At 38.9% G+C, this 20,382-nt stretch overlaps 1 protein-coding gene and 1 long non-coding RNA gene across 4 annotated transcripts in view; one reads left to right on the plus strand and one right to left on the minus strand.

The window, feature by feature from the left end:
- LOC110214819 (uncharacterized) overlaps positions 1–14,764 on the minus strand; it is a 42,801-nt gene extending 28,037 nt beyond the window's left edge. The window contains exons 1-2 of one of the 3 annotated variants that reach the window (XR_013482861.1): positions 14,413–14,764; positions 13,992–14,076 (exon numbers count right to left, since the gene is read on the minus strand). This is a non-coding gene — a long non-coding RNA (uncharacterized LOC110214819). The other 2 variants (XR_013482860.1, XR_002326374.2) reach the window with 2 other exon arrangements.
- A 135-nt stretch (positions 14,765–14,899) lies between these two features.
- On the plus strand, positions 14,900–20,006 carry DNAJC28 (DnaJ heat shock protein family (Hsp40) member C28). Its single transcript, XM_020995920.2, has 2 exons — positions 14,900–15,005; positions 18,428–20,006. Exon 2 carries the CDS (start codon positions 18,463–18,465, stop codon positions 19,612–19,614), a length of 1,152 nt encoding a protein of 383 aa, XP_020851579.1. The 5' UTR covers positions 14,900–15,005; positions 18,428–18,462; the 3' UTR covers positions 19,615–20,006.
- Positions 20,007–20,382: the final 376 nt, after the last annotated feature.

Raw genomic sequence — 20,382 nt, forward strand, 5'->3', positions numbered from 1 at the left:
GTCCACTAACAAATGAGCAGTTTCTCAATTTAGACCAAAAGAAAGCTTATTCTCTTATTCCATAGGATGTGACTGAGCAACATTTGTGATAATGATCTTTTCCTAATTTGTCATACATAAAGGTAAGATTATTATAATTGGATAGAACAAAACATTTTTGGTACATGCAGAGGCCCCAAAAAATGTAGTTTGAGTTTAAGGATATTTTATTTGTGGGTTTGGGGATTTTTTTTTCAATAAGACATTGTTAGACTGGCCAAGAGGCAGACCAAACACAGCTTTCACATACCTATTCCTACAAAAAAACCTGAAATTCATACCAGATGAAATAATCAAGAAATCTAATGATAAACTGCAGTGATTTCCTCCCCCCTAGAATTGCACAAAAAGTCAGCCACAACCCATGAGTAATGGGAGAGGAAGCCGTCAACAAAGACAGTGTCAGCCTAGTTAACCAAGTTAGTAGAGTTACTGCAACCAGAGCCACTGTACACTGCAAGGCTTTGTGTCTGGATGCAGCAAAAGCAGAAGGCTCCCTTCAGAAGGCCCCCAAGTGGAGACCTTGGAAGCCCTGGGGAAATGGCAGTAACCAGCACAGCTTGTCAGTACTCAGACCTGGACACCCCCAACCCCAAGGGTTAGATTATTAGCACTCAGTCTTGACATGCCATAGAGGTCCCTGCACTCTGAACCTCAGAGATCCCAACAGGCCTAACACCAGGAGGAGGAGATTCATACAAGAACACAGATGACCCAGGTCAAGACCAAATAGGACCAATCATCCACCCAGATGTGAATCCTGACCTTGGCACAAGTCCCTAATTGTGGAACTAAAGCTGGAGAAATGAGTAAACCAAATAAGATCCCAATCAGTATAAAAAAATTGTAGATTTAAATATCCCTAAAAGAAAAGTAAATCTGTAACCACTATAAGCAGACACTTTAAAGAAAAAATGGATTAAGAAAATGGTAGAGATGGCTGAAGTGAGTAGAACCAAGAGAACATTATACACAGGAACAGCAACACCATTCCATGATCAACTTTGATAGATTTAGCTCTTCTCAGTAATACAGTGATCTAAGACAATTTCAAATGACTCATGATGGAAAATGCATCCAGAAAAAGAACTATGGAGTCTGAGTATAGATCAAAGCATACTATTTTCTCTTTTTTTGTTTTTTTCTTTCGTTTTTTCTTTCTCGTAGTTTTCCCCTTTTGTTCTGATTCTTATTTCACAATATGACTAATGTGGAAATATGCTTAATATGATTGTACATGTACAGCCTATATCAGATTACTTGCCATCTTGGGGAGGGGGGAAGGGAAGGAGGGAGGGAGAAAAATTAGAACTCAAACTCTTATAAAAGTGAATGTTGAAAGTTATCTTTACATGTAACTGGAAAAAATAAAATACTACTGAGTGGGGAAGGGTAAAAAATGGTAGATCTGATATAATAAACAACTGACCCTAAAAGCATCAAGAAGAATTAAGAACCATTAAAACTCCTTGAAAACAAATGTAAATAAGTTTTTAATTTATATTTTCTGTTTCTTACATCACTGTAGTATCTCATGTATCCTCCCCTCCCCATCCCAGAGAGCCATCCCATACGACAGAGTATTTTTTGGAGAAAGAAGCCTGCAAAATTGGCTGATACATTAAAAAAGTGCAAAACTATGTGCAATGTGTAACACCTGTGGACCTCACACCCCCACAAAGGGGTGGATTAGGGATGTCTTCTCTTATCTTTTCAAGTCCCCCGTGTTCTTTATAATTTTGTCATATTCACTTTTGATTTTTTTATGTCATTCTTTCCATTTACATTATTACAGTTACTATGTACATTGTTTTCTTGGCTCTGCTTACTTCATTCTTTATTATTTCATAAAGATCTTTCCATGTTTCTCCATATTTACACACACCACTTCTTACAACCCAGAAATATTCCATTACATTCATATACCACAATTTGTTTAGCCATTCCTCAATCACTGAACATCTCCTTTGTTTCCAATTCATAGCTATCACAAAAAGAGTATTGTGGGGACTTCTTTTATTGATGGAATTGCAAATTGCTTTCCAAAACAGTTATACTATTTCACAGCTCTACTAACAATGTATTAGTGTGCTTGTCTTTTTACAACCCCTCCAACATTGTGCCATTTTCCCCCATTTTCAGAGAATGGGGATGAAACCTCAGGGATGTTTTGATTTGCATTTTTCTTGCTAGTGATTTGGAGCATTTTTTTGTGCAGTCTTGAATATTTTGCGATTCTTTTAAGAACTTTTTTTCCTATCCTTCAACCACATATCTACCTGGAAATAGCTATTAGTATGTATTTATGAATCATTAATTATCTTAGATACTAAACCCTTTTCCAAGAAATTTTATACAAATTTTTTTCCCCATTCAACCAACTTCCAATCTTATCCTAGATGTATAAAGGTTTTCTGAACAGAAACTTTTCAGTTTCAAGCAAAGTAATCTTTTTTCATCTTTGGTAATTGCCTCTATTTCTTGTTTGGTTAAGAATATATCCCCTCAGGGGCAGCTAGGTGGCACAGTGGATAGAGCACTGGCCCTGCATTCAGGAGGACCTGAGTTCAAATCCAGCCTCAGACACATAACACTTACTAGCTGTGTGACCCTGAGCAAGTCACTTAACCCCACTGCCTAGCCAAAAAAAAACCATATATCTCCTCATATACCAAAATAAAGTCGAAATGGGTTCATGATTTAGATATAAAGGCTGATACTGTAAGCAAACTGGAAGAGCAAGGAATAGTTTACCTAACATTTATAGAGAACAGAAGAGTTCATGACCAAACAGAACATTACAAAATGCAAAATGAATAACTTTGATTACATTAAATTGAAAAGTTTTTGCACAAAGCCAATGCAACCAAGATTAGAAGGAAAGTAGAAAATTGGGAAAGAATTTTTACAACCAATATCTCTGATAAGGACCTCATATCTAAAATATATAGAGAATTAAGTCAAATTTATAAGAATACAAGTCATTCAGGGCAGCTAGGTGGAGCAGTGAATAGAGCTCTGGCCCTGACGTCAGGACAACCTGAGTTCAAATCTGGCCTCAGACCAAATACTTGACAAACACTTGACACGTTCTAGCTGTGTGACCCTGGGCACATCACTTAACCCCAATTGCCTAAAAAAAAAAAAAAGAATACAAGTCATTCCCCAACTGATAAATGGTCAATATGAAAAAATGCTTTAAATCACTATTGATTAGAGAAATGCAAATCAAAATAACTCTGAGGTACTACATCACACCTATCAGATTGGCCAACATGACAAAACAGGAAAATAATAAATGTTGGAAAAGATGTGGGAAAATTGAAACACTAATGCATTGTTGGTGGAGTTGTGAAATGGAATACTGTTGTGCTATAAAAAATGGTGAGCAAGCAGACTTCAGAAACACCTGGACTGATGCCAAGTGAAGTGAGCAGAACCAGGAGAACATTGTACACAATAACAGCAGTAACTTGTAAGGGCTTAATAAGTGCTTGTTTCCCTTCCTACAGGGAGAGGTTTGGAGGTGAAAAGCTAACAATAGTAATGCAAAAAAGGGGGACTTTGAAACTTTTTTATATATACAAACGAAATCAGAAGATCAGACATTTTCTTTCTTTTTTTTATTAATTTATTTTAATTTATCAACAATCACTTCCATAAGCTTTTGAGTTTTAAATTTTTCTCCCCCTCCCTCCCTACCTCCTTCTCCAAGACAGCACTCAATCTAATATAGGCTATACATATACATTCCTATTAAACATATTTTCACATTAGTGATGTTGCAAGTAAGAATTAGAACTAATAGGAGGAACCACCAGAAAGAGGAAACAAAACACAACAGAAGAAAAAAATAGCAAATAGTATGCTTCGATCTGCATTCAAACTCCATAGTTCTTTCTTTGGATATGGATAGCATTTTCCATCATGAGGCTTTTAGAGATGTCTCAGATCCTTGTATTGCTGAGAGGGGTTAAGTCTATCAAAGTCAGTCATCACTCAATGTGGCTGTTACAATGTGAACAACATTCTCCTGGTTCTGCTCACTTCGCTCAGCATCAAAACATACAAGTCCTTCCAGGTTTTTCTGAAGTCAGCCTGTTCATCATTTCTTATAGCACAATAGTATTCCATTACATTCATATATCACATTCACAATTATAGTTACTATCTGTATCTTTCTCTCCATCCTTTTCCCCCCCTGTTTATGCTTTTCTTTCTCCTTTCTTCTTTTCCCTCCTCACTCATGTTTTGCTTTTGACTACTGCCTCCCTCAGTCCCACCCCCCTTCTGTTAACCCCTTCCCTTTTCTTTCCCCTTTTCCCTCCTACTGCCTATAGGGCATGTTAGATTTCTATGCCTAACTAATTATGTTATTCCCTTCTTGAGCCAAATCTGATGAGAGTAAGATTCAAACAATGCTCATCTCCCTCCCTTCTTTCCATCTGCTGTAATAGGATTTTGTGCCTTTTCCTGTGATATAATTTACCTTTGTCTGCCTCCTCCTTTCCTTTTCTCTCAGTACATTTTCTTAATTAGATCAGATTAATTCACTTACTTGGATCCATTTAACCCACTTGATTAGATTTTTTTCATCATTACATCAAAGTCAATTTATACCCACCCCCTTTATGTATACCCCTTTAACTTGGTGTAATAACAATATAGTTCTCAAGAGTTATAAGTGTCATCTTCCCTTGTAGGGATGTAAACAGTTTGCCCTTATTAACAACATACTGTATCTTTCTGTCCCATTTACCTTTTTATGTCTCTCTTGAGTCTTGTATTTGAAGATCAAATTTTCTGTTGAGCTCTGGTCTTTTTATCAGGAAGGTATGGAAGTCCTCCTCCCCTTGAAAGATCATGCTCATTTTGCTGGGTAGACATTTTTTAATATATACAAAAGAAGGCAGACAAACTTTTACATACTTTATAAGTATAAAATGAAGATTCATAGTTTCATATAGAATCTTTTTTGTGTTCCATGTATATTAAAATGTTCCCTTTTTTCGGTGTTTTAAGAACTTTTAAAATTTTATATGTACACATTTTAAACCCTCGTAGTAGTTTTTGGGGAAAAAACTTAGCCTGATTTTAACATATCTTACCATATACATATCCAAAAAACATAAATATTCAAATAAATTCAAAAACATGTGGCAACTGGATATCCAGTAGACATCAACATGTCCTAAACTGAACTTATTCATTATCTTTCCCCCTAAACCCTGCCTTACCTTCCCTATGCTTACAGAGAGCAACACCATCCTCCCAGTTGTGGTGGGTGAAAGATGCAAACAAAGGCCTGATCTTCCAAGCACAGCCCTCCCTGACTTCAATCCGATTCACTTGCATGTCATGGCATCACTTCTTTGATGCCATGATCCTCTTCTAGAACTGAGGACAAGCAACAACTTCTGTGAATAGAAAATAGGAGCACAGAAGCTGCCTCTTTATTTCTTTTCTTTTCTTTTCCTTCTTTCTTCCTTTTTTTCCATTCCCTCTCTCCACATAGGGTATCATACCCTTAGCTGCAGGTGCTGTGCCCAAAGGAATGTGAATTTTGATCCCTGAAAACTTTTTTTTCTTAAGGACCATGCCTTAAACCCAAATCATTCTGGCTTCTCCTTGATTGGTCAACAACAGGTCCCGTGCCAAACCTGACTTGGTCATTGTTTGGGCCCTCATTGGCTCAAAGTGAATGTAAATGGCAGTTGCTTCAGTTTGGCCAGAAACCCTAAGGTTCTTCTCCTCCCAGACTGATTTTTTTTTTTTACCTAGGTAAAGAGGCCATTCTCTGCCTCATTTCTTACCTAGACTTAATCATTGAATGGGCATTGCCTCAGAGAGACTGAGACCTGGAACAGACCTTAACTTAAAAAGGCCAAGGTTTCCCATTGTATCCAAGGCCATCTCCAGTCTTCCTGATCTATATCTTGCCACTGGACCCAGATGGCTCAGGAGGATAAAATGAGGCTAGTGACTTTACGCAGCGACCCCTCACTTAAATCCAATTTATTCGAATGTCAGGCATCACCTCCCTCATGTCCTCTTTGAAAAGGAAGAGCAAACAACAATATCATGTGTGGCATTGCCTAACAAACCAGTTCCAGGTTCCTTCATTACATTAGAACTGGATCCTGAATACAAGGGAAAGTCTTATATGTTAAAAACAATCACATAAGGTAGGTTAATTAAAAGGAAGCAATAGGGGGCAGCTAGGTGGTGCAGTGGCTAGAGCATTGGCCCTGGAGTCAAGAGGACCTGGGTTCAAATCCGACCTCAGACACTTGACACTTACTAGCTGTGTGACCCTGGGCAAGTCATTTAACCCCACTTCCTAGCCAAAAAAAAAAAAAGGGAAGCAGTACAATTTTAGGTAATCTGATTTCTAATTGGATGAAAGATTAGGGACTTTTCAAATTAGGAGGGGAAAAAGCTAACAGTTGAAATTCCTTAAATTCAGAAAAAGAGGTGTCCCACTTCTTCCAAGTGTCTGTAAACAATCAAAGGAACATGGAAACAATAACTAATCAGTACAGGGCCAGTTTTCAGATAAGACATATGGGTTGCTTAAGATGTACAATTGTGAGAAAACTTCTTGCATTGATCTTTGACCTGAGTTTCTGGTCAACATAATCTCCTCATAACCAATTATTTCATCTTTCACTCACCACACATTTCCTCAGGCTCAAAATTTAGGACTCATCTGGAATTCCTCACTATTTCTCACCCCGAATATTCAAGTTATTGGGAAGGCTTGTCAATTTCACTCCTTTCTGTCCTCTGACACTGCTACCACTCTAGTGCAAGCTGTTATTCCCTCACACCTTGATTATAGCAATAGCCTACTGGTGGGTCTGCCTGCCTCAAGTTTCTCCCCACTCCAAAACATCCTTCATTCAACCACTAACAGGATTTTCCTAAAGTGCAGATCTGATTTTGTCACCTTTCTATTCAATAAACTCCAATGGCTTCTTATTACCTCCAGGAGCAAATGCAAAATGCTTTGTTTGGCATTCAAAGGCCTTCATAATCCACCTCACTCCAACTTTCCAGTCTTTTTTTTAAAAATTAATTTATTTTGATTTATCAACAATCACTTCCATAAGCTTTTGAGTTTTAAATTTTTCTCCCCCTCCCTCCCACCTCCTTCCCCAAGAGAGCACACAATCTGATATAGGCTATACATATACATTCCTATTAAACATATTTTCACGTTAATGATATTGTAAGAATTAGAACCAATAGGAGGAATCACCAGAAAGAGGAAACAAAACACAACAGAAGAAAAAAAATAGCAAATAGCATGCTTCGATATGCATTCAAACTCCATAGTTTAGACGTGGATAGTATTTTTCATCATGAGGCGTTTGGAGATGTCTTAAATCCTTGTACTGCTGAGAAGGTTTAAGTCTATCAATATTGTCATCGCACAACATGGCTGTTACTGTGTACAACATTCTCCCAGTTCTGCTCACTTCACTCAGCATCAGACCATACAAGTCTTTCCAGTTGTTTCTGAAATATGCCTGCTCATCATTTCTTATAGAACAACAGTATTTCATTACATTCATATACCACAACTTGTTCAGCCATTCCCCAATGGATGGGCATCCTCTCAATTTCCAATTCTTTGCCACCACAAAAAAAACTGCTATAAATGTTTTTGTACATGGGTCCTTTTCCCATTTGTATGATCTCTTTGAGATACAGCCCTAGAAGTGCTATTGCTGGATCAAAGGGTATGCACATTTTTATAGCCCTTTGGGCATAGTTCCAAATGGCTCTCTAAAATGGTTGGATCATTTCATAATTCCACCAACAATGCTTTAGTGTTTCATTTTTCCCACATCTTCTCCAATATTTATTATTTTCCTGTTTTGTCATGTTGGCCAATCTGATAGGTGTGATGTGGTACCTCAGAGTTGTTTTGATTTTCATTTCTCTAATCAATAGTGATTTAGAGCATTTTTTCATATGATTATAGATGGCTTTAATTTCTTCATCTGAAAACTGCCTGTTCATATCCTTTGACCATTTATCAACTGGGGAATGACTTGTATTCTTATAAATTTAACTTAATTCTCTATATATTTTAGAAATGAGGTCCTTATCACAGACACTGGTTGTAAAAATTCTTTCCCAATTTTCTACTTTCCTTCTAATCTTGGTTGCATTGGCTTTGTTTGTGTAAAAACTTTTCAATTTAATGTAATCAAAGTTATCCATTTTGTATTTCATAATATTCTCTACCTCCTGTTTGGTCACGAATTCTTCTGTTCTCCATAAATCTGATAGGTAAACTATCACTTGCTCTCCCAGTTACAATATCAGCCTTTATATCTAAATCATGAACCCATTTTGACTTTATTTTGGTATATGGTGTGAGATTTGGGTCTACACCTAATTTCTGCCACATTTTTCCAGTTTTCCCGGCAGTTTTTGTCAAACAGTAAGTTCTTATCCCAGAAGCTGGGTTCTTTGGGTTTATCAAATAATAGATTACCATAGTTATTGACTACTGTGTCTTGCATACTTAACCTATTCCATTGATCTGCCACTTTATTTCTTAGCCAGTACCAAGAAGCTTTGATGATTGCTGCTTTATAATACAATTTAAGATCTGGAATGACTAGGTCACCACCCCCTGCATTTCTTTTCATTAGTTCCTTTGATATTCTGGACTTTTTGTTATTCCAAATGAATCTTGTTATTAATTTTTCTAATTCTATAAAATAATTTTTTGGTAGTTTGATTGGTATGGCACCAAATAAGTAAATTAACTTAGGTAGAATTGTCATATTATATTAGCTTGGCCTACTCATGAACAACTGATGTTTTTCCAGTTATTTAGATCTGACTTTATTTGTGTGATTCCAGTCTTTTTATACCTTGCCCCCTAACACATACTCTTCCATCCAATGACACTATCCTCCTGGCTGTTCCACGAACAAGACATTCTATCTTTCAGCTCTGGATACTCTTTCTGGCTGTCCCTCATCCCTGGAATGCTCTCCCTCCTCCACTCTGACTATTGACCTCCCTGGCTCCTTTTTTTTTTTTTGTGGGGCTAGGCAATTGGGATTAAGTGACTTGCCCAGGGTCACACAGCTACTAAGCATCAAGCTTCTGAAGCCGAATTTGAACTCAGGTCTTCTTGACTCCAAGGCCAGAGCTCTATTCACTGAGCCACCTAGCTGCCCACTGGCTTCTTTTAAGTCTCAACTAAAATCCCACTTTCTATAGGAAACCTTCCCTAATTCCTCCTAAATCTAGTGCTTTCCCTCTTTTAGTTACTTCCTATTTATCTTGTATGTAGCTTGCTTTGTATATATTTGTTTGCATGTTGTCTCATCCCTACCCCCACAGCATTACATCGTAAGCTCTGAGAGCAGACTGGTTTTTGCCTACCTTTTGTATCCCCCAGCACTTAGCATGGTGTTTGACATATAGAAGGCAGCAGGGATAGTGGGAGAAATTTTGGTGATGTAAAAAAAAGATGAATACAAATTAATTTTAAAACATTTTGTTAAAGCCCTGTGCAGAAATAATTATTTTACATATTACAATCTTGTACATTTCTCTTAGGTGAATTAAGTTTAAAAAAAAAGACAGGTCTATAAACCAATATTTCCTTCAATGTCATAAAAGCTGAATAAACTTAAAACAGTTATAATCTCATACATAAACAAACCTAGTTAAACAGACTTTATAGGTAAACTATGTCAGGTTACAGACTAAATTACATTTAGAAAGTTTACAAACAGGCTAATTGAAAAGGCAGATTTACATGTCCCCAAGGAGTCAGGGACAGCTGAGATTCTTCCTCTGGCTTTTCATCTAACGAATGTTTAAGGCCTTAAGTAAATTTTCACATCTTATGGGACAGGATTTGGTCAGGTGAGGTTAATATTAAGAGAAGACAGACTTTTAGTAAACCAAAAATTGCAGGAGGAATGGCCCTGAGCTCCTAATTAAAAAATTAATAAAAGGAAATTAAAACTTCCCATTAAAATCACTTGTTATGGGAGAAAAAGTTCCTCTCTGAGTTCCAGTGGTAGGTAACTGCTGCCAAAATATATTTACTACAACACAGAAATTATAGAGGCAAAAACCTAGGTTTTATTATTATGCTAAAGTATAGGTGGAGGACTCGGAGAAAACCTGATCCCTAATTAGGAGTCTAAAAAAGCCCTCTTATAGACAAAATTATGTCACAGGGACAGAGAAATAATTCTTTTTACATATTGCAATCTAGTACATTCCTCTTAGACCATAAAGAAGAGATGGATCCATAATCCCCATGCTTCCTTCAATATCACAACAGTTGGATAAATTTAGTTAAACAGATTCATAGTCTCAGACAAACTCTATAAGTAAGTTAAATCAGTTTTTAACTTAAAACTATATTTAGAGGGTACACAAATAGGCTAATTGAGGAGGAAGATTTACTTGTCACCAAGGAGTCAGGGCCATTTAAGATTCTTCTTCTGGCTTCTTATCTAAGGAATGTTGAAGGCTTTACATACATTTTTACAACCTATGAGACAGGTTTTGGTCAACTTAACAACCTTTCAAATAGGAGAAAAGGCCCTGACCTTCCCTTAACATTATTATTCTATGAGTCAGGTTTTAGTCAGGTGAGATTAATAATGACTGATGAGATTTTCCTTACTGTGCTATCCAGCTATCATTTGTTTCATCGTGATATAGCGTAGCAGAATACTTGACCCGTTTAGACCTGGCCTGACACTGTCTAGCTATCTAACCACGGGTAGTTTCCTCATTTGGAAAATGATGGGACTAATAAGCCCCATCCAAAAATTCCCATTACACATCCTAAAGATGCTCAAAGAAAAACAAAATTATCTTTATTGTTGAACGCCTTTATGTGAAGCAAGAAAGTAGTCTGTTTTATTTTATAAAGATTTTTCAAAAAAAAATGACTTGCCTGACTAAAGTCTTTACTCAGAAAAATAAACTAAGGAAAATATCCCAATCAATAAGGGCAGCCAGGTGGTGCAGTCGAGATAGAGCATTTGCCCTGCAGGACCTGAGTACAAACGTGACCTCAGACACTTGACACTTAATAGCAGCGTGATTTTGGGCAAGTCACTTACTTCCAATTGGCTCACAAAACAAATAAAACAATCAATAAACATTAATTAAGCACTTACTAGTGATAGGTACTGTGCTAAGGCTAAGTAGTGAGGATACTAAAAAGAGACTAAAAATATTCCCTGCCCCTTAAGTAGCTTACAATCTAACAAGAAAGACAACAAAGAACAAATTTGTGTGTATATGTATATGTGTATGACAAACAGCAAATAATTACCAGAGGGAAGGCACTAAAAATAAGGGGGATTGGGAAAGACTTTCTATAAAAGATGGGTTTTAATTGGGACTTGAAGGAAGCCAGGGAACTCAGTAGGTGAAGTTGAAGAGGGAGAACATTCCAGGCATGAGAGACAGCCAGAGAAAATGCCCAGAGCCAAGATATGTGATGTGTTCCCCACCTCTGGGCAATCAGGATTAGTGCCTTGCCCAGGGTCATACAGCTAAGTAAGTGTCAAGTGTCTGAGGCTGGATTTGAACTCAGGTCCTCCTGACTCCAGGGCAATTTCCACTTCACCACCTAGCTGCCCATGGGATGTCTTTTTAATGGAACAGCAGGAGCCCAGAGTCACTGGATTGAGGAGTACATACTGGTGAATAAAGTATAAGACTGGAAAGGTAGGAGGGGGCTGGGTTATAAAGGGCTTTGAATGCCAAAAAGCATTTTGTATTTTTTCCTGGAGGCTGTAGTAAGCCACTGGGGTTTATTGAGTTGGGGGGGGGCTTCCAGGGAGGAGTGTGTGTGTGACATAATCACACCTGCATTTTAGGAAAAATCACTTTAGTGGCTGAATGGAGAACAGACTGAAGTGGGGAGAGACTTACAGTAGATAGCCCCACTAGCTGGCTATTGCAGTAATACAGGTATGAAGTGATAAGGGGCTGCACTAGAGAGGTGGCAGTGTCAGAGGACAGAAGGGGGTATATGAGAGATGTTGCAGAGGTGAAATTGACAGGCCTTGGCAACAGAGCAGATACAGGGGGAGGGAAGAGGGGGAAAGATAGTAAGGAGTTCAGGATGATGCCTTGGAGCCAGAGTGACTGGGAGGATGGTGTTGCTCTCTACAGTAATAGGGAAGTTTAAGAGTAAGGGGAAGGGTAATGAGTTCTGTTTGAGACATGTAGAGTTTAAGATGGCTACTGGACATCCAGTTCTAGATGTCTGAAAGGCAGTTGAAAAATGCAAGACTGGAGGTCAGCAGAAAGGTTGGGGCAAGTATGCCCTGGATGAGGATCCATTAAAAGAGCCAGAGGAGGAGTCAGATTGATAGGAGGAGAACCTGGAGAAAGAAGTGTCCAGAAAACTATTCCCAAGGTTTCTGCTGCTAACTCATGCCTTGATTGACTCCACTTCCCTGGCCCCCCCCCCCCTCTGATCCATTTAGAGTGAAGGAGGGTGGAGTACCAAACTCCTCCCAAAACCTTCCTTTATATCTGGTGGAAACTGGACTCTCAGATCACTCCACCCCACATTTGCTGCCCAGCAAGGGCCAATCATCACCCTGTGATGTCACTGGTCCACCTGGGTGGGAGGGTCAGGAATGAAGGACAACAACAAATGTTTATTAACTGACTGAAAAAGATCCTGTCTTTGGTCTGGTACAAATGATATTAGCCATAAGTCATGACTGCACAAGATGGGTAGTAATTTATTACAAGAGAAAGGAACATGCATGTGGTAACTCCTTATTCCTGGGAGCTAGCTCTACAGACAATGCCTTGGATGTTTATGGGGTAACAACAAAAAGGGGATGTCTTACGGGAGGAGTGGAGGGCAATCCCTTTCCAAATGGGAGTGGTATGGGAGGAGGAAGGGAGCAGAGAGCTTGGGAATGATGGACCATGAAGGAAGGATGTGTATCCTTATCTGAAAGACTCAGCTTCAAGGGCACTGAAAGCTTAATAGAGTTCAGTTGCAAACAATCACTGTTAAGTTAGTTCAGGGGGGTTTCATCTCAAGAAAATAATGCAACTCAAGAAAACAAGTTGGGGGAGTGGTCTTTACAATGGTTAGGCTAAAGGCTTTATAACAATTTAAGCATCTTTCTTCCTTTCGCTAAAAATGTACCTTTTTATTTACGTGGCCTTCATCTGTCTATCTGTAACCAGGTGCTGGCTTATTCCTGCAGTGTCTAGCAAGGACCTTGAATATTCTTCTAACACTACTGAAAAACTCTCCAGCTGTATTCATTACCTTTTTCTTATTGGAAAAGAATGAGGGCAGCTAGGTGGTGTAGTGGGTAGAGCACCAGCGCTGGAGTCAGGAGGACCTGAATTCAAATCCAGCCTCAGATACACAATACTTCCTAGCCGTGTGACTCTGGGCAAGTCACTTAACCCCAACTGCCTCACTAAAAATATAAAAAAAATTTTTTTAAAAGGGATGTCTTTTCCTGGGCAAGTCACTTAACCCCATAGCCTAGCAATAATACCAAAAAAAAAGTATGAAGTGTGTGGTTCAGATGTATGGAAGGCCCTACTGTTAAATTTTCAGTGTAAGCTGAACATCCTGGAAATCAGCAAACCCTACAAATCAGGGTCTGATTGTTTTGTGGTCTAAACTTTAAAAAGTAATGGAGAAAATATTAATATTATTAGATTATTATTACAAATGTTGTGCAGTGCTGATAAAAATTATTCAGGATTTGTTGATAGGTGCTACCAATCATACTTATTAAAACGCAGAGACATTTTAATAACTGGTTTATTATATATTGGAAGCACAGTCTCATGGTTTAAAAAGAAAGGGAAAAAAAAGAAAACCAATGGTCCATGAGTAGCACTTCCTGAAAATCTTACATAGGACAAAGCAGGATGGATATAGTCATTCATACCTTTTACATTTAAGGTTTAAACATCAAAGAACCCAGACACATTAGCAAAAAGCCGAAGCTGGTATCCCAAGCTGGAATCTGCAAACTAACCAGGAAACAATCACTCTCAGAACACAGAATTAATGACTGAGCTAGAAATTCTTTCATCATTAACCAGTTAATCACCTAAGTTAAAGTTTTGGAGCTCTCAGCTCAATTCTGAAAAGCTTCAGCTAAGCAAGTGCATGACCCATGACTCAGGCGAAATGGCCCCAGTACTAAAATGCTTACGACTGTATTCCCCCTCCCCCCCAGATCCCGCTGTTACAACATTTAACAACACACCTCTCATTGCATAAAATGTTGCCTAGCTTGCCTCCCAACCCCCAAAACACACTTCAGATGTAATAATTAATAAATACAAAGAAACCAAGAGACTAACCAGGAAAACCCCAAATTCTTCTTTTCCTTCTTGCTAGTGGCAGACCTCGCTCCCAACCTCATTTCTGTCCTCCGTAAATTCTCCCCCCTCCTCCTTCCCTTAGAAAGAGAAATTAGACCAAAGATTCCACGTGTCCAAATTCATCGCGTGCAACTCAACCCAGAATTACACCCTTCTCCCACCCCCAAGTCCAATCGGCTCAACCATCTCCCGGAGCGGAGGGAAGTGTTAGAGAACCCAGCCATTAAGAGCACCAGTGACCAGCTCGGAGAAACAATGACCCGATGTTGCTGTTGGATAAATTCCCTTATTATCAAAGATATTCTGTGCTGTTGGTGCGAGGCCTCCCCTCTTTCCCATGCAGTGATAATTTCTCCCTGCGTGGAACCCTTCCGAACAAAGGTTCTGATGGTCTGATCCACCGGCTGGGCTGGACCCTAGCTCCCGCCCTCAAACCTGAAACTGAACAGGCCGAAGAAGAGAGGAAGGCCGAGAAGGGCATCGAGGGAAAGCGCATGCGCGGCGGCGCAGTTGGCGAGGAGAGAGCCTAGAAGCCTAGGGGGCCGCGGAAGGCCTTCTCGGCCTACTGGAAGGTGAGCACTGCGGCAGCCCGCTCCAGCGAGCCCCGGCCTCCGGCGCTGTGGGCTGTGGTGGGCAGGAGGTGGTCGCCTAGGCTGGGGCCCCAAGGACTGGAGTATCCCCAGCTTATTCCACTACCGAACTCCTCTCCACCCTCTGCGACATCCCTCGGACCTCAAAGATGATAGGGAGACTAAAGACCAGAGCCCCGGCCCTTGTTTTGTGTACCACCACCAATACACATTTATTAGGTGCCTGCTGTGTACCAGGCCCTCTGCTAAGTAAGGGCTAGGGATCCCAAACCCGGAGCAAACAGTATATAAGCTGGAGACGTTCTCAGAGGCACTGGCATTAAAGGAGGAGCGGGATAGGCTCCTTGCAGAAGGTGGGATTTCAGCTGGGACTTGAAGGAAGATGAGGGCAGGGCAAATGCCCACAGTCGGGAGGTGGAGCGTCTTGTTCGTGGGACAGCAAGGAAGCCAGTTTTTTTAATAAACATCCTGTGTAAAGTTCTGTCCATTGTTCACCTCCCTACTAGGTCTAAGGAATAGGATTATGTGGATTTGGGTTTGAATACTACTCTTATCAATTGAATTATAAAATGGGGACAACACTTGGATTATCTAGTTTAACAGGGAAGATAGTGCTTGCATTATCTACTCTAAATCTACGAAGACTCTAGGGGATGGAGTAGGCTTATCTTTGTATTTATGCTTTGTAAATTTCAAAGAGCTTTTACTAACTGATTTTTCTGTCCTAGGGCCAGGTCTCCTCTTCTTTAAAAACAAACAACTACAAAAAAAACACTGGTGGGGAACCAAACATTCTGCCTTTATGAGATAGATACTATCTTATGTTTGTCATTAGATTGTAAACTACTTGAGGACAGGGGCTGTCTGCCTCTGTTGTATTGCTAGTCATGGGCACTGTGCCTGCCAGGGAGCCTGGACAAGATTAAAATGTAATTGGGAAATATTTTTTTAAATTTTTTTTTTTTGCTAGACAGTGGGGTTAAGTGACTTGCCCAGGGTCACACAGCTAGTAAGTGTTATGTGTCTGAGGCCAGATTTGAACTCAGGGAAATATTTTTAAAATTTAAAAAATACATCAAAATATGTGTGATTTTCCAAATTATGCTGCTGGATTCCTTAGTAAAGTTTAGTGGTCCCTGTTTTTATTTGAGTTTGATACCTCTAATGTAAATAATAAAGAGGGAAAGCATACTAATACTAGGATGATGAGGAAGGGTTCCACTAAGCTAAGGGCACCAGAGCTCAGCCTTAAGGGAAGCTAGGATTCTAAAAGATGGAGATGAGGAGTACATTTCTGGCACAGGGGACTGGTCAGGGGCAAAAGGTAGGTTGACTTGATTTGAAACCAGAGCTTATCCAGCATGATCATCTTACTCTCTGCCCTGTTACGGTAATGAAATCAGTATGACTGTTACTTGTCAGACAGAAACATGTTTGTCTGGTTCCCACTCCCCTTTGTCTGCCCTATCTCCCATTAAAACTATCTCACTTTGAAACTTCTCTTCCCAATACCAAGCACAGTGCGTGACTCATAGTAGGCACTTAAATGTTTATCCATTCATCTATCCAACCATCCGTCTTGTTTTGGCAGCTCTGTGAAATATTGATGAGGCTTTAGAAGACTACTGTAATAATACAGATGAGGGTTTTTGAGGACCTGAGCCAAGGTGGTGGTTATGTGAGTGAAAAGATGGGCACAGAGATGAGGATGTTGTAGAAGCAGACTCCACGGAGTTACTGATTTCCACATTTAAGGCCCTCAACACGTTGGTTCTAGGTGTCAAAGTGGATGGAGTGCCAGGACTGGAATCAGGAAGACTCATCTTCCTCAGTTTTCAAATCTGTCTCAGATACTTACTTACTAGCTGTATTAACCCTCCCTTAACCCTATCTGTCTCAGTTTACTCATCTATAAAATGAACTGGAGAATGAAATGACAAACCAGTCTAGTATCTTTGCCAGGAAAATCCCAAATGTTGTCAGAAGAGTCAGACACAACTAAATAACAACAAACAATCTTATTGAGCCCTCTCTCCAACCTTAGTCCCCTACATATTTTACATTCCACTCAATTTGGACAGCTTGCTGTTGCCCAAATTTGCCATGCCATCTCCCACCTCTATACATTTGCATAAACATCCCCAGGTGCCTAGAATGTACTCTTTCCTCATTTCTTTTAGAATCCTTATTCTTTCAAGATTTACTTTAGGTTAGAGGCAGCTAAGTGGTGCAGTGGATAAACCTCTGGCCTTGGAGTCAGCAGGACCTGAGTTCAAATCCAGCCTCAGACACTTGACACTTACTAGCTGTGTGATCCTGGGCAAGTCACCCAATTGCCTCACCAAAAAGCAAAAAAAAAAAAAGATTTTAAGTTTTACATCCCCGGTGATGTACTTACTGCCACCTATCCCCCTTTAGTGCTCTATTCTTCCTCAAATATTCTATCTGATCTCTTTGCCTCTTAATCCTTAAAGCTTCAAAGGAAATAGGGAGGGACAGGACCTGTGATATGTCTTTGGTTAAAGAGGATTCCTTCTACCAATAGAAATTCACCTACCTCCTTTGCAGTTTAGTCTTTTTTTTTCTTTTTTAGGCAATTGGGGTTAAGTGACTTGCCCAGGGTCACACAGCTAGTAAGTGTTTAATCTAAGGCCAGATTTGAATTCAGGTTCTCCTGACTTCAGGGCCAGTACTCTATCCACTATGCCACCTAACTGCCCCTTGCAATTTAGTTTTAAGGAGTTAACTGCAGAATTGAGAGATGAAATAATTTGCTCGAGATCACATAGCTATTATCTGTTGGAGGCTGGATAATCTGGTCCTCCTGGCTTCAAAGCAAGCTCTCTATCCATTAGCCAGGTTGCCTCTCAACCCTTCATAGATTTAGAGCTGACTGTTTTGTTTTCACAGTTGAAGTAACACAGGTGCACAGAGGTTAAATGACTTTTCTAAGTAGTGGTGACCCAGGCCCTCTCTCCAAAATCACCATCTTTCTTCTGCACCATTCTGCTTCTACTCTTCTAATCAGTATTTATGTGTATCTCCCCCACTTCCACCCCAGAAATGGAATATAAATTCCTCAGGGTCAGAGAATTATTTAATTTCCGTCTTTGTATCTCTGGTGCCCAGCAAAATTCCTTGCACATAACAGGCACTTAAAAAATAATATATTTTACTATTGCTATTAGTGAAATCACTAGAGAATTAATCATTTTGTGATCAGTGTTACTTAACAACAAAAATCACAATTGTGCTTCTAAGTAAGTATTCCTTGTTGAAAATTCCATTTTATCCTTCCTTTTCTTTTTTTTAGTATTAGAGATAAGAAATACTTTGAAAGTAGGTGAAGTTACAGTTGATGATATGGTTTTATTTAATTTGTTTTTGATTGTATAATTTTACAGGTCATTGCTTAGAATGCAACTGAATCTGAACAACCATGAAGTGGCTATATATAATTATGAGCTCCAAATTAAGATACTCTATTTTGGTAAATTTAGCAACGATTCCAAACCGGATGAAAGTTATTCCATGTCCTTATATCATTAGTAATAGAACGATGTCAAATTATAAATCTGAAAGGAACATCACAGAATATTACAATATACTTAACCTTGATGAAGGCTGTTCTGCTGCTGAAGTAAGAGAATCTTTTCATCAACTGGCCAAGCAGTTTCATCCAGATAGTGGATCCAATACAGCTGATTCTGCAGCATTTATACAGATAGAAGAAGCCTATAGGATGGTACTTGACCATGTAATGGACAAAAAAAAGAGACAAATTGAAGTTGAGGAAGAGGCGGATGAAGATATGCACAAATATAAAACGCCACAACATAGGCATTATTTAAGTTTCGAAGGTTTTGGTTTGGGAACTCCAAGTCAACGAGAAAAACAATATAGGCAATTTAGAGCAGATCGTGCTAGTGAACAAGCAATGGAATATCAAAAGCGGAAACTGGAAAACCAATATTATGCTAATAGTGTGACTGCTAAAAATGTAAGACAAAGTAAGAATCAAAAAATAACTCAGGCAATTGAGCGCTTAGTAGAGGACCTCATTCAGGAGTCAATGGCTAAAGGAGACTTTGATAATCTCAGTGGCAAAGGAAAACCCCTGAACAAATTTTCTGGCTGCTCATACATTGATCCTATGACTCACAACCTGAACAGGATTCTGATAGATAATGGATACCAACCAGAATGGATTTTAATGCAAAAGGAAATAAAAGATACTATTGTACAACTCAGAAGAGACATTCTGGTATCAAGGAATAAACTTGGACATCCCATGACATCAAGTGAGCTAACGCAGTGGAGCCAAGATTGTGAGAAGTTTCAAGAAAATATTAAAAAATTAAACAAGCGAATTAATTATTTTAATTTGATTGTTCCTATTCTGAACAGGCAAAAAGTTCATTTTGATGCTGAGAAAGAAATTGCCAGAGTCCTAAAAAATTATGAAAACCTAATAGAAGCAGGGAAGATGGATAATAAGAACACAATTAACATCGAAACAAAAAATGTTAAAGTGGTTGGATTCAAGGAAGGTTTTTTTAAATGGCTAAATCTATCAAAATATAAAATATGAGGATTTCAAGATTCAGTGCCATTGTGTTTCAGAGTCTTTCTTTCTTTTAAAGGTATGCTGACCTCAAACATGAGATATGTGCTATCACACTTGCAAGAATTTGTGTCTGAACATCTCTTTATTTTCTTCTTTTGTCAGTGACTCTGGAAGTTATTGAATGAACAAATTTCCAACTAGTCTTTAGGATGCATGTGTACATCAACTATGTGTCAAAAAAACCCAGCAATTCAAAGACCACAAACCCAAGAGGACTCATTTTGTGGGGAGGAGAAACCCATATTCGACAAACTTTGGATTTAAGAACATTAGTCATCGAGTGAAATGAGCTAAGATAAGAATATGGGAATGGTAAATTCAGGGTGAGGTCAATAAAGATTGCTTCCACTATTGAACTATTTTTGCCTTAAGGCTGTGTCTATTCACACCAAATGAACAAACCATTGTTTAGCTGAACTGTTTTTTCACCTCTCAGTGATTTATGCACCTCATTGCTTGATCATTTTTTTACTGCAGTTATTACTAGAGATAACTCAAAATGAAAGGAGCAGCCACTTCAGGTCCTGATTCATCCACAGTTCGTATACATAAAGTACTGTATTAGCAATAATGGATTTATGAATGTGTCCTTACTTTAACAGATGAAATAATCCCATCAACCTAAAGAAGCTTAACAGAGATAGCTTTTAATTTCTTAAGATGAGAAATTGTTCAGATTTAGCAAAATTAAACTTTAGCAAATTGAACAAAATTGGACTTTCCCCGATTCCT

The sequence above is a fragment of the Phascolarctos cinereus genome, unplaced genomic scaffold (genome assembly GCF_003287225.1).
Source record: "Phascolarctos cinereus isolate Bilbo 61053 unplaced genomic scaffold, phaCin_HiC Scaffold_726;HRSCAF=1367, whole genome shotgun sequence".
NCBI classification, from domain to species: domain Eukaryota; kingdom Metazoa; phylum Chordata; class Mammalia; order Diprotodontia; family Phascolarctidae; genus Phascolarctos; species Phascolarctos cinereus.